At 37.3% G+C, this 14,576-nt stretch overlaps 1 protein-coding gene across 1 annotated transcript; it reads right to left on the bottom strand.

Moving 5' to 3' along the window:
- Positions 1-6,070: 6,070 nt before the first annotated feature.
- On the bottom strand, positions 6,071-13,661 carry LOC148823393 (von Willebrand factor C domain-containing protein 2-like). The gene is made up of 3 exons (XM_088927590.1): positions 12,768-13,661; positions 8,061-8,190; positions 6,071-7,463 (listed from the first exon to the last, which is right to left on the bottom strand). The coding sequence occupies exons 1-3, from the start codon at positions 13,098-13,100 to the stop codon at positions 7,276-7,278; spliced, it is 651 nt and encodes a 216-aa protein (XP_088783716.1). The 5' UTR covers positions 13,101-13,661; the 3' UTR covers positions 6,071-7,275.
- Between the last annotated feature and the right edge of the window lie 915 nt (positions 13,662-14,576).

Below are 14,576 nucleotides of genomic sequence, written 5' to 3'. Positions count from 1 at the left end.
TCTGGGCTTTCTCCGCTATTTCAGAGAATCCGTGATTTTCAATGCAAAGTCTCTTGGTTAATTAAAACTATTTCCTCCATGGATATTATTTTCAAATGAGATTAAGATTAGTGATGCCAGATGTGCACTTATGAAATATCAAAGTTAACATTTTTTACAACGCATCCATTAATCACTAAAATTCATTGTAAAAGGCAATAGGTATTGAGTTGTTAGGGCTTAAATGTGTTAGATCTGCTGTTAGTAAAGAAGAACAGAAAGCAAATCTTATGCTCCATTTCCTTGTGCCCTTTGGAGTAATTATTTAATACAGAATAATTTGCTTCCATGTAAATACATTCTTGTGACTAATGTATGAGGTAATTTAGGATGACTGTGCTTGGGAACTGTCACAGTCCACTATCTGAATGATGGCCAAGGTCTTGTTTATATACAAAATTGACAATGTTAAAGCTTGTTTTACAAGAAAGTTTGCCTTTCAATTCTTTTAATAACGCCACACTGACGTACAGTAAATATGTAGGTCTCAAATACTAACAGAGAATACATGTTGCTTCTGATGACAGATAATTCTAAAATTATGCTCTTCGGAGGATTATGCATTCATAATTAATCCATCTTCTGTTGTTTGGTGCTATCAAAAACAAACTGCATTGGGAATTTTGATTCAGTCTGTGTTAAGCCTACTGTAGAAGGAAAAGAACAACGAAAATTAAAGATTTGAGTTTAAACAAATATATATGCTATACAGTACATATACTGTACAACAAACGTTATGTATTAATGTTTATATATATATACACTAGACATATAAAGAAAATCGAAACACACCAATGTCATTTAGTCGTAAGATTTCAGCAGTGCTACATCTGTTAAGCTTTGCAAGTGTGTTAAATATATGGAGTAACTTTTTTCACTTTGTGGATGAATTTAAGAACCAAAAGAAAGCAAGTGTCATCCATGGAACCCTATGCTGGCGAGGGTGCCAACAGTTAAATATTAAATTAAAGCTTGAAATGAACCGGTAATAAGCAGCTTTCTGCTAGCAGATGTGTGTGTGTGAATGTATCTCATGGTTCAGCAACTTAAGCCGATACGGCCCAGGTTTGTATAGGATGACATGTCCAGTTTTCAGCAAATTCAGCCAGCCTGCATCTTGACAGGTTGACACTGTCTTCAAAATATAATTCTCAAGCTGATCGTTTGCAGAACATGTTGAAATCACATCAATTATCTTACTTTGTTAAGCAAATTAAATAGGGTTCAAATACGGTGTTCTTGTCTGGCCTTTCTCTGATATTGAATTCAAGTCCATCACGTTACTGTTATTTTCAAAGGTAATGAGAATTGATCTGTCAAGGTATTGACGGCTTGAGGTAGGTTTTCATTTCTTTCTCATCATTCTCTGAAATACCCAATTTGTCTGCTAGCGTTTGATTGGGAAGCACGAAGACTGTGATATGCCTCACCATATAATACTTACTTAACCTATCATCTGCAACAAGGTCATCACCTGTATTACAGCTTGTCTGCCACAGGTGCTGCACAGCAAATGCAATCTGAGAAATACCACAACACTGTTAGTACGAAGAACCGAGTTAAGGCTAGAAGTAAGAGCCTGTAGAGCAACAGCAAGTGATGCAGTGCTGCCCGTTGTTTTTTTCATTCTGCGCTCGCCAGCGCCCACACTGTTGAAAGGTATTTGAAGAGCTGTGACCTATGAATGTCGAAATTAGACATTTAAAATTAGATTGTTATATTGGGTGCAAAGAATGACCGCTTTATTATGCCAACATTTATATGTACAGTATAATTAAATTTGGCTTTTAGTCGCGCAATGTCTATTATAAGTTTGCAAGTTAACTCTTGTGATTGATATTAAAGGGGGTCGATCTTTATAATCACCTGGTGTGGATACAGTATATATCAATATGCATGTGATATATCCAGTGTGATAGTGTTGGGAATTGGATTGGCGATTTCCAGCATGAAATCTGGAATATTTGGGGATTCCTTTCACAGAGGTCTTTCAAAGAGGTCCGAGAAATGACTAGATGGATCCCTGAAATAACTTTCCAGATTCCCAGTGACCACATTGGTTGCAGGACTCAAAAACAACATCTTACAATGCATTAAGTGTAATCTTAGAAAACATGTTCTCAGTAAGAAAAATACACAATTCTTCATTTTGTTTGAATTAAAGGGATAACTTATCATAACATCAGACTTCTCAGGTCTGTTTTTGTTTCCTTTTTTAGAAAACGGGGGGTCAAAGGAGCCCGCCTTTCAGCAAAGTCTGCAAGAGAACACTTGCTCTGTTGCTGTACTAAAACTAAAAAAGAGAAATTGGGATATCATTTGGAATGTAACAAGATAACTTTCTCATTAGCTTCAGGGAATCTAACATGTTCAGTGCGTGGTTGTACTGTTAAAAACAAGTCGGAACATTCATGTCACCCGTTTTTGTCAATCACGTTGATACCAAAATTGTAGTTTTCCTTTTTAGCTTTAATTTCATAATTTTACATCACTAAAGTAGAAACTTTACATTGTGTATATAGTTTACAGTTAAAATGCTTATGTGCCTGCATTCCAAATTACTGTTTTTGTATAAATAAAATAGTACAGTTCCAAACTTAACAGAATTCTGGACTAAATGAAAAAACGGGAAAATTGCATAGACTCTGCGAAGTGAACATGTGATTTGTGCATTTTTCTGATGTCATCATACTTTGTAGCATCAATTTTGTATTTGAAAATTGAGATTGCTAATATTGTGCAGTAAGAAGTAAGAATTTGCTGTTTGACCTCTCCTGTTATTTAGAGCAGTGAATGACGTTCTGTGGTAGTACATAAGGAGTAAAGATTGGGGGATTTTTTTTTCCAGTGACTTTGACATTAAACCCAACTACTATATTCCCCTTCTTAAGAATCTCTGTTCACATTTCTCCTTCTTCAGTTTCTGTTAGCAGAATTACTTATCACTTACACTTAATGTTTTCTACAGCCATTTAATTTTTTTTTAAAGTTGGATTTATTCACACTAACTAGAACTGTTCCTCAGTGTGTAAAGTATATTATGAAGATTTTAAGTGTGACACTTTGATTCTTCTGGCTTTTACTAATCTGATTAGACTGGTTTCTTGTGTCCAGTACTGTATTGATTGCATTTAAACAATATTTTGGTTAAATAAAGATCATAGGTAGAGTATTTGAACACATACATACCAAGAATCTATACACTATTGTGTTTAATGCCTGCATTGTAGCATTTACAACTCTTAATACTGTCAACATTTTATTATAATTTTGCTTTAATGCAAAACTATTTTTTGTAATGCAAAATTCTAATAAAAACATTTCCTTTTTATTGTATTCCTAGATAATTTAAACATGAATTAGTAGTTCGTTTCTGGTACGCCTGTGGTGAAAAGCTGTTTTTACTGATTTTTTTGCATTTTATTTTACCCATACAGAGCTTAGTTAAGTACTCATCAAGCCCAAGTAAAACATGCAGTAAAATGAAAATGTTTACATTTACACCACTTCTGTTAATGTCTGGATTTTTTTTCCCAACCACTGATGGTGCATAGCTGTTGTAGCGTTGTTCCATTATTGTAAACGCAAACAAAAACCATGTATTTCTGCACTAGAACACTGCTTTTAAAAGTTTAGGAAACTGCATTATGATTTTGAAAAGCTGTAGAAAGACTTTTCATTTGTCCCTGAGTGAAACTGAACAAAAGACCGTTTGCTCAATGCACATATACTGACAGCCTTGGGCTTCAGGCTCTGAGGGAGTTTTAAAGAATTTACCGTATCTATTTAGGTTTTGTACATTGAATGTTGAAATTGTAAAATCTTATATAGAATGCATAATGTCATATCCAACCTACTTTTTGTATACAATCAATAAATAAGAAAAATATAAAATAAACTGTTGTCCTTTAAATCTGGTTCAAATCATATCAGTCTATATTGTTGTACAGAAAAACAAATATTCTTGCAAATATTTGGACTCAAGAGTCCAAAATGGTCGATGTTATGACCATAGTGTGTGATGATCTTACTACAGTACTTGGTGCCTTATGACCAATCCAGATGTGTAGCCTGAGAAATGCAAGGGGGAGCTGGCATAGAGAAAGGGGAAAAGGGAAAGAGTTTAACACCACTTCTGACATTGAAAATAAGAATCACTATAAATTAATGTAGGTAAGTACATTACTGTAGGTAGGTACGAGGAATGTACTCCATAAAAATAGGTTACAAATGACTGATTGGCCCCTACCCTGAGTTCTTACTGTTCCACCAAAAATCTAAATAAATGAAACATATGAAACACATGAAATATATATTCACAGATACTGAAAGTGTTTCAAAAATTCACTTGAATTACCGTGTTCATTATTATGTTAGAATCATATCGTGCTTTATCCCAGTGGGAGCAGGAGAATAAGAAATGCATTTCTCCTTCCATATATTGTCCATGCTGGCTTCTCTGGTATGCCATGCAACCCAAATAGCTGATCATGGAAAAAAGCCCAGCAGTATTATTACTACAGTGGCGAAATGTAATTATAGACACAGTTAGCATAAAGAGTTCCTTCATTATAAAGTTTTGATTTGCTTTTTACTGATTTTACAGGTTTGCACCCCAGTGCTGTAATCTGTAATACTCTCTCCTGTTTTTTTCCTGTTCCTATTCCTTTTAAATCCTTTTCTCTCCCACTTCCACAGTGAAATGGATATTGTAATAATACATTTCTAGCTTGACAGCTGTAGCAACAGACTACTAAAAACATATAGGTAGGTAGGTTAGGTCCCCTTTTCAGGCCATTAAGGCCCATGGGGGAATGGGGGGCAAGGGCCACCATTTTTCTCAACCATCCAACACTGGAGGTGGAGGTGATGTGGTCAGCATCACTCTCCAGCTGGCCTATTACCCCCAGAAGGATTAACCCCCAGTACTCATTTGGACAGCAGGCTGAGTGGACCTGGGAGCCGTCTGGAAGGAATTAGAGCAATCTACATCACTTGCCCCTACCTGGGATTGAACCCAGGACCTTCCAGTTAGGAGCTAGACACCCTTGCCTTCTGAGTTACCACAGCTCCACTAAAAACAGACAGACTGTTAAAAGACATAGGCCTCTTTACCTGTTGCTACCCCTTAGCTGTAGTCTTTGCTTTCTATTCATGAACTAGTTCTAAATCTGAATACTGTTTACACATGAGTACCCACTGTCTGAGCTTTGAGACTTTTTCTCAAAAAGCCTTCTGAAAAATTTGAATGTATCATATGATATACATTTGTATCCATTATTGCTACAGCTTATTCAATGAAGTTTAACAAGTTAAGCATGACCACATTTTCCTAAGTCCATGTCAATTATCTCCTAGAATCCTCATGAACCTCTAGTTTAGTTCTTACTATCATTTTCATACCCTTTCAGGCAACAAAAGTATGACTGCTAGGTCTTTAATAGCTTGTTTCATGTTTTCCTATCCACGTACTGTACGTGTGGGCCCTACCCGAGCAATTTTCCAGGCAATTAGTATTATCAGTTTTGAGTCCCTATTGGAAAAGCTTTGATTGGTTGTACAGTACACTTAATTATTTATTTTCTAGGATCTGTACTACTTCTGCCCCTTCTTGGCTAACTATTTAATACTGAACATTGTCTTTACTAAGCCTGAGGCTTGTTTCTTTCTTGAACACCTGAGTGAAATCTCAGCTGCCGTTTACCTTTCTTCATCTAAATGTTCCTTATTTTTATCTTATGCACGTTAATATTTTACCACTGTAATAAAGAAAAACTACTTTTATTTAACTACTGTTACAATATTCTTTTTCTTTTATTAGCTTTTCTAATATTTTTCTAATGTATGTGCAGTTACAATTCATTCTTTAACTGGAGGATTTCTTTTTAATCATTTTGTAGAGTGCTTTCTTTCTCCTCAACTTTGAAGATAAGAAGTAGAACTATAATGGAAGAATATTCTTTTTACATTGAGCATAAAACAGTGGGCATGGAAAGCTATTAAACAATGACAAAAGACATTTCAAGAATAGTTAATGAAAAAACAAGAGTCTATTATACAATGTATGCAGACAGTATAATTTCCAAACAGGACAGCATTTTTTAAACAAGAATATATATTGTAGTTTACATCTTTACTGAATAAAGCAATGCACTCATACTGGAAAATAATATTCACAAAGTAATGGATTGCTTTTCACAGAAGACATCGCCTGGATCATTAAGAAACTAACAGAGCTTCAGTCAGCTGTTTAAATATAACTTTTTTATTCTACTCTTTGTATACCTTTTCTGCGTCATTGAACTCGCATTTGTATGTCAGTAGTAAATAATATTTCAGTCAGTCTATATTTAATAGGTACTTATATTTAACAAGTACTATTTGTTTATTGCCTTGATGTTTCATGGGTAAATGTTTTATGCAATTAGATTGCTCTGTGCCATTGTAGTGTACCTCAAAGTAGGGATGAGATTTTATTATTACTATTAAAACCCCAATTTGAAAGGCACTGTACTGGACACAAGTATGTTTAAAGATTAGTGCTCATGTCTATCTGAGTGCTTTGAAAGCCAGTAAGGGAAACCACATGATGCTGACAGTTCATTAACAGAAGAACCCATGATAAGAACCCATGCCTGTATGGACAGATACAAGCATTTTACTTCGAAGAAATCCAATCTGATCTAATAAAATAGAAAAAAAACTTTCATTTTTTTCCTAAGATCACTATGCATTTCATCAGCTTTTAACGATGGCAGCTTGAGTAATGGTGGTGTTACTTCTTAATATGAAAACAGACATGAATAATTCCATCCAATATAGGCATTGTGTTTTGTCCATAAACATTAACATTGCTTGATGACTGCTCCTGCATGAAGTGAAATGTAGAAACTGACAATGAATCTCCACTGATGAAAGCCAGCCAGGCAGCCTATTATTGTTTTAATACTTTGGTCCTTTAGATTAATTTTGGAAGAGAGTGCATGATGGAAAAAAAAGATGCATTTATGCTATAAAAGAAGCCACTTGGTCTTTTCTGAAGGAAGCAGATTTCAAAAGAGGATAACTGGAACTCACTACATAAGGTCCACTTTGGTTATGAAGCTTTTATGGGGTTTTCTCTTTTAAAAAGGAAATTGCAAATGGATACAGAAGTAAAGGAGGAATCTACAACTTTTCAGTTCTTTTGAAGAGTCTCGCTAGTGATGCCAACTCCTGTTAAGCAGGTCTGCCATCTCAGATGTGGCTGTTTTCAGCATCTAGGGTACAGTTCCTCAGGTGCACACACCTGGCCACCCGGTTACCCTCCCAGTACCCGGCGTCGTGCCCGTCATGGCACCGACACTTAGTGCAAGAGTCGATCCACACTGCCTCCCCACCTCGAATCACACGTGTCTGGGAAGAATCGGCATAGCAGTTTGGGCCTGAAATATGAAGGAAGAAGAGAAAGACATTTCAAGCACATTGCAAAACCAGCTCATGGGATTCATAAGGAAAACCCCAGAGGGCACACATATACATGACATACTGTATGTGTTTGCTAGGGTTAATCACATTTAAGTTTCAGTAATACATAATGTATAAATCATTATACATGTGTATAGTATTTTGAAATAATGAATTCCTACTGTTCTTCCAAACTATGATTTTGTATAGTCAAATGTCATGGTGTGTACAAAAACGGTAAATCACAAAAGAATAGGAATCTGATGTTTTTATTGCTACTGTGGTTGCTTTTCATGTCCGCACATTTCTGCACAATCCCTTTGGGTTGGGAAGGCATTTTTAAAGTGCCTCCTACTGTATATAGTTCTCCAGCTGAAACTACATGCTGAATAGCACTAACACAACTAATCAAAATTCTCAGCAATGCAACACCTGAAAATGATTTATTCTCCCGAGCAATATTATTACAGGTGTGTTAAGAATATTGATTGCACAGTACCTGCATAATACCTACTGCACCAAACCAAAAACTTTGTAGAATAATGTAGGCACGCTGGACTGGGGAAATGGCTTACCTTCCTTGCACTCAGGACAGCACTTGCCTTTCTGGTAGACTGGGTTGACGCAGGGCGGGGGGGCACAATCTGCCACCAGGCACCGGGCAATGCCATCAGAGTCACAGGTGCACTGTTCACACTCGGAAGGCTGCCAGACACAGACACAGAAGACGGGCTGTCAAATACACTGAAGTGTTTTATTACACTCTAGAGAAAGAAACTTATGAGCATCCAGCATCACACAGATGTACAGTATCTATACATCATAACCCGCACTGTGTCATTACAGAGATGTAGTGGGAACCCCTGTCTCACAGAACAAAGCTAGCATACTCAGCTGAACCAGTTGCATCCCTTAGCCTTCAGTATGGTGCTTCTTTTGCATGGCCATAACACTAAAGCAGCATTTTCCAGTTTGCAATGGAGCAAAAGAGGAACTAGAAGGGATTCTGCTACAGCTGCCACTGAAACCAGGAAGCTGCGATCGGATCATGGCTCTCAGCATGTGTGAAATATTGCTTGAGGGTTTCATTAAGAGCTGCGCATTGGATTTCTGCGTTTATAGTTTGTACAACACAAAATCTGATACCTGCTGTGGTTTTTGAAATAGAAATGTTTGTCAAAACAAGATTTATTTTATTTTGATGCCCCTTGCTGATTAATTTGCACCCACAGGCAATTGTTTTTTCCCCCCGTCTTACCTTCAAGGCCTTCTGAGCTCAAGTGGGAAGATTTAGGTTTATAAATGTAGTTATAAACACTGTGGTTTAAAAGCAAATTTCCAAAACTGTAAGAAGCACTTTTAAACAAATGACTACGATTTTCAGATCATTATTGATTGCTCCTCCATGAGCTGCATTTTCACACATAAAATAATCCATCTTCCCAAATATAACTGTAGTGTACTAGACTGAATTATACAGTTTTATTATAATATCCTTATAAAAAATTTAACAAAAAGCACTGTATTGCATTACAAACCGGTTTGACTCATCATATCTACTTTTGATTACTGTTGAGTGATTCTTAATTTTGACCTAAGTACAATAAGGGCACAAGCTTTAGCTTCATGTGGATAACTTGGTGAACTCCACAAAATAATCTGTGCAATTAAAGGTAATAATTTGAGTAATAAAGGTTTTAAGGAAGCACTTTGAATTAAATGAGATAAAAAGTACTATAATATTTTGTTGTTTTTCTTTAAGTGGCTCTGACATACATTACATAGTTGCAACCATCACTAAATGCTAAATCCGTATGCAGAAATAAAGAGCTACCAGGTACATCCTACCTCATTAGTTTAAAAAAATCAAATTAATGCACTCATTTATTCTGCTGCACTGTGTTCTGAAAAACCAGGCACATTAACCCATCCCCACATGTGGTAAGCTATGCATCTTGGGGTCTGATTAAATGGACTGTAAAGAATACCATCATCTTAGGCTCCACATTTCCCCTCCCTGTGAATGTTGGAGGACTGTAATTATCCCTACAGGGGTTTCCCATTAAAAATAATAACGGAATCCAACAGCAGACATCTTAACGGAATAAACCGTGCCTCTGTAATAGTTCTGTAGAATTTGTACCACTACAGCAGTTTAGTTCACTGTGTTTAACATTGGAACTCATTTACAAAGAATGTGAAGAAATGTTTCACAACACTGCAGAATTTAATTTGCTTTGTGGTGCGTAGTATTGCAGTGTGACAATCACATTAAGATTTCTCTATCTGGTAAAGAGAGGTTATATTTGAGCCTCTCTGCTTGAAGCTACTGAACCATCACTAGCGATTACAATAATTCCACGAGTAATTTAACAGCAGGAGAACAAAGTACAGTACAAACAATACAGCCTAAGATGTTTCATTTAGCATTACAGAGACTACACAACCAGCTAAGATAATAGTACATTTTCTACATAGTCAAATACAAATTTGTACAAATTCATTCAAAAAAGCATTGTTGGTGTTACATGAAATAGAACCTGTGTAATCCTATTACCTTGATTCCCCTAATGTCTGAGGATCTCTTTAGACCTTATTTCTTAGCCCTTTACACATGTTTGGATGAAAACTTATTTTGATTATTCAAGAAAATACATCTGAATCATTTTTAAAATCATGGAAAACTGCTAGTAGTACCTCCAAATTTTAGACTTGTACAGTGTGATGTTGTTGTGCTGCAAAATTGGATATATGAACAGCCAAAAACTAAATAATTGAAGGAATAAATAAAATTAGATATACAGCAATACGTTCCAAAGTGCACAATGTTTTGTTAAATTATAGAGTTATACAGAATACTGCTCAAAAACAAGCTTGAAGAATTTTAAATATCACTATTACCGCTAAGACACAATCGCTGAGATAAAACGAATCTGTGTCTAGTACGGATTTTTACAAGTGCTTTTTGGAAACATTTCTTAAGCCGGTATAACCAGTTCCATAAATATCATTCCCCATTGTACCTCTCCTGACCCTGATGACATCTTTACAGGGATGTAAAATACTTCTACAAAAGACATCAGAAACCAAAGATCATACTGTATCTTTCTCCAGCTTTCAGTGATCAAGTAGCTTTTTTCTACATCTGACTTCCAGTTTTCCCATCTCCGACAGTCCCCTTCCTAGACTCTCTTCTCCTCCAGGTTCCTGCTCTCTCCCTTATTTCCCCACATTCCTGAAGAAGGCTCCCCAGCTCAAACATCCAGGTCTTTTCTTCTTGTTACTTTACAGCATGGGATTAATTTCGACCTCGTCTATTTCACAAATATTATAATTCCACAAACCTCATTAAATTATCCTGAAAGATTAGAAAGCACTTTATAATAAACAGTAATACATATACAGTAGCAATCACAGACCATCGGAAAGCCTGTTGTGAAAAAACGGACGAAATGTTACATCCAACAATAACTCAGGTGTCCTAAGATACTGGTTACAAACCATTTTCTAAAAGAACCAGACATCTGAAAAGTTTACCGTTTATATATTCAAGACCCAAGACACCAAAGACCTTTTTCGTCAGAAAATGTGAGAAACGTAATATAATTTTACAACAAAAAGGCAAGATTTAAATCAAGCTAACTCAACCATTCCTGTGTGCAATTCCTAGTCTAGCCACCAGATGGCAAAGTGACCCAATGGCTTCAAAGGAACGGAGATTGACTGGGTTGTGGATTCACTACGCATCACCAAAACAATGTAATGCAAAGCAGATTTTTAAGTTCTTGATTTATGGTAGTCCACACAGATGTCATAGTAATTACTTTACAAAACGAACAACAACAACAAAAAAAACACAAACAAGCACAATGATCCCAAGATTAATTTAAAAAAAAGTTATATTTCGTGTATATGACCTCACCTCCCCCACATCTGTCTCTACATAAACGAGACAAGTGTTGAGTGGTTTAAAAAACAGGCACTTGAGTTCAAATTCAAGTGCAAGCGTCCATATTAAAGTTGCTTAACGCTTGCAAAGACTGGCGTTTCGGCGTTTTAAATATCACTGAATGGAACAACGGAAATATATTTATAGTTTCAGAAATATTTCAGTCTTGCATTTTATGTCAAATAAAGAAATTGTTCATAGCAACGTGAATCGCTGTTGCTTTTTATTTAGTTGTTGCTGCTTTCCAGTACCAGGATCTTAGAGAAACTCCCCAGACTTTTTTAACACAAAAATTATGTTTACAAATTGCTTATCGCTAATGCACTAATGCTAACCGATTCTTCTTGCTCATTAAGGTATCTCACGTATTTGTACAAACCACTTAAACATCCCAGTTTTACTTAAGCTTTTGCAAGGATCAGATGCTACCGCGTCACCACTGCAGAACTCGAATACTTGACTGGCTTTTAAAAAGTATCGATGTCTTTTTACCTTTATTTTATTACGCAAAACCTCACTATTGTGCACAAGTCCTCGTCGCGTAATTCAGTTTCATGATGCACCCAACGGGTAATCTTGGCCAAATATATAACACATTAGACCTTCTGCTTGCATTATAAAACGACACCTTGGTTTAAAACATATGCAGTCCACCATTCTTTCAATTGCGATGTAGAAGATATCTCGGCGTTTTAGCTGTAAAATACAGCGACTATTCACAGTGAAATGAACTTTGTTCCTGTCAACAAAGTCTTTTACCAGTAACAATCTTTAAAAGTTCGGAAGTGAAGAAACGGAGAAATGGTTTCATGGTATTAAATTCATAGTGGATAGCCACTCGCCAATTTCCATAAATCCAGAGTATTCTGAATTATGACAGATTTATTAATACATAATAACGTGTTGCAAAAATAAGACCACTTTTAGAATCCAATGCGTTCATGTTCATTCTATTCATTCCGCTACAATAACTAGTAAAGAAAGAAATGCATCTCTTTTCTGAAAGAAAATGTCATTGCATCTTTGGCAAGACTTGCTCATTAAGCAAGCACTGCTGTACGTACAGTAGGTTAAAGCAGCAGAACACTGTTCCGTCCTTGGCACTAACTTCTCTCGTCTTGCTGTGCCTCTTCTCAAATACTGTTGCTTGTCGTGCCTTGATAAATGTAACCGAAACAAGAAAAGCGAAAACCTACACCTGCTCTTGCCGAATCCGCTCCCTCTCTCTGTTCCGGGCTCGGCTCCGAGTGGGTAGAAATCCGACACACTCTCAAATAAAAGCGCGTTATAACCCGCTTCTCGTCGGTCCGGCGGTTTTTTTTTTTATTTTTACCTGAAAGTGCTCTCCAAGCTCGTAGACCTCTCCCCTGTACTCGCAGCCGATCTTCTCGCACCTGGGGCAGCAGTCGGTCGGGTAGTGGCTGACATGGATGCACGCAGAGGGCAGAGAGGCGCACTCCGCCCTGGCGCAGGCCGAGCCCTCCACCGTGCACTCGCACTGGGTACACGGGTCCGAATCCAGAAAGTACCACTCGCCCACGTAATACACGCTGCCGTTAGCCTCGCAGGTGTTCACCTGTCCGGCGACTGAGAAAGCGAGTCCGCGGCGCCCACACAAGGCAACCACCAGCAAGGTTACAACAGGAGCGACCTGTCGGTAACGCATCTTGAGGCGCAATTTGGTTTTTTTCCCCCCACCCCAAAGACACTCTTCCGAAGAGCTGTGAAAGGTTGGACGTGTCGGTCCTCTTTTCAAAACACCGGAAAACGGCGGTTTCTCAGGTATCTTCTCGGGTCCTTCGAAGTTTCATTTACGGGGAGCCTCTGCGCTGTTGAAAGTCTTTTTGTCTTCGAAACCCGTCGATAGAAAAACTCGGAGGGAACGCGTCCATCTACCTCTGCTACATCCTCTTCAACAACGGTTTGATGCGTTGCGCTTTCTGTACATTGTTTGAAGTGATCCTTTCGTTATTTCGAAATAAAAACCACGCTTCTCCTCGGATAAACCGGCAGGGTTTGTAAAATGATGGAAAATCGCTTTTTTTTTTTAAAAAAAAAAAGTTATTCCTCGAGTTTACCTCCTGTGAATCCAATTCGCTGTGGCAGGTAGCCCTTCGTCCCGGCTGAAGTTAGAAGAACTGCGGCTTTTTCCTCCTCTGCTGGGGCTTCATTTCCACCCGAGCCCAAGGACACGTGACAGCCTTCATCCAAGCCCCCATGCAGTTCTGGGCAGCCTCCCCGTCCTGTAACAGGTTTGAAGAACAACATTACTCCACGTCCGCAGCCTTCTTTTCCACAAAGGGAAACGAGACATGTTGCTGAACTGAACAATGCGCTCTGATCCGCCTGTGACAAATACCGAACTAAGACTTCTTTGATTGTTTCAAGAGTTGGCGTCTGGCGAGGTTGCGCTTGTGCAAAGCACAAAGCTGTGAATAAAGATAGTCTGAATCTCAGACAGCCCTTGAACTGTCACCAACGTGTTTGGTGGTACAAACACACACCCATAAGGAATCGCGCGTAATAGTTATCTTCTACAAAAACCCCGAAACCAACTTACATTTGGTAAACTGTAGACTACGGTGTTTTCCAAACAAACAAAACGCTTAAAGGCCGTATTAAGTCATGTCCCTGTGACATCCTATTTCCTATATAATAACTGCGCTCTTTAGTTAACTAGAGTTAAAGTGTTTCAAATCCCACGGACAGACCCCACACGATGAGCTAATAGTTCTAATAAGAACTATTATCTAATAAGTACATAATAAGAAATGATTCATTAAGGAAGAAAAGATATTAGGATTCTTACTATAATTAACACTTAATCATTCGTACAATTCCTTAAGTTTTCCTAAACGAAACGTCTCAAATTCAGATTCTGGAGGGCTTAGTAACTTCTTGTCTGTTTTTTTTGTTTTGTTTTGCAGCCTGAGCAGTCAATTAAACAATTACACATACTTTCTTAAACATATATAGAATTTAATGTCTTGTTCACTAAAAATGTTTGCTTTATTAAAGATAGTTAACAAGTAATCGAGCCAAGTAATTGAGCTCATGTAAATTAACTGCTGTATTTACAAAACACGGTATAACAAATAGCTAAAATAATGCTTGTATTGTTTACAGTAAAAAGAACTGAAGA

This window comes from Atractosteus spatula, chromosome 11 (assembly GCF_055471065.1).
Source record: "Atractosteus spatula isolate fAtrSpa1 chromosome 11, fAtrSpa1.hap1, whole genome shotgun sequence".
In the NCBI taxonomy this organism is placed as follows: Eukaryota; Metazoa; Chordata; class Actinopteri; order Semionotiformes; family Lepisosteidae; genus Atractosteus; species Atractosteus spatula.
The sequence above is the reverse complement of the archived record's forward strand: the minus strand, read 5'-3'. Positions and strand labels throughout refer to the sequence as shown.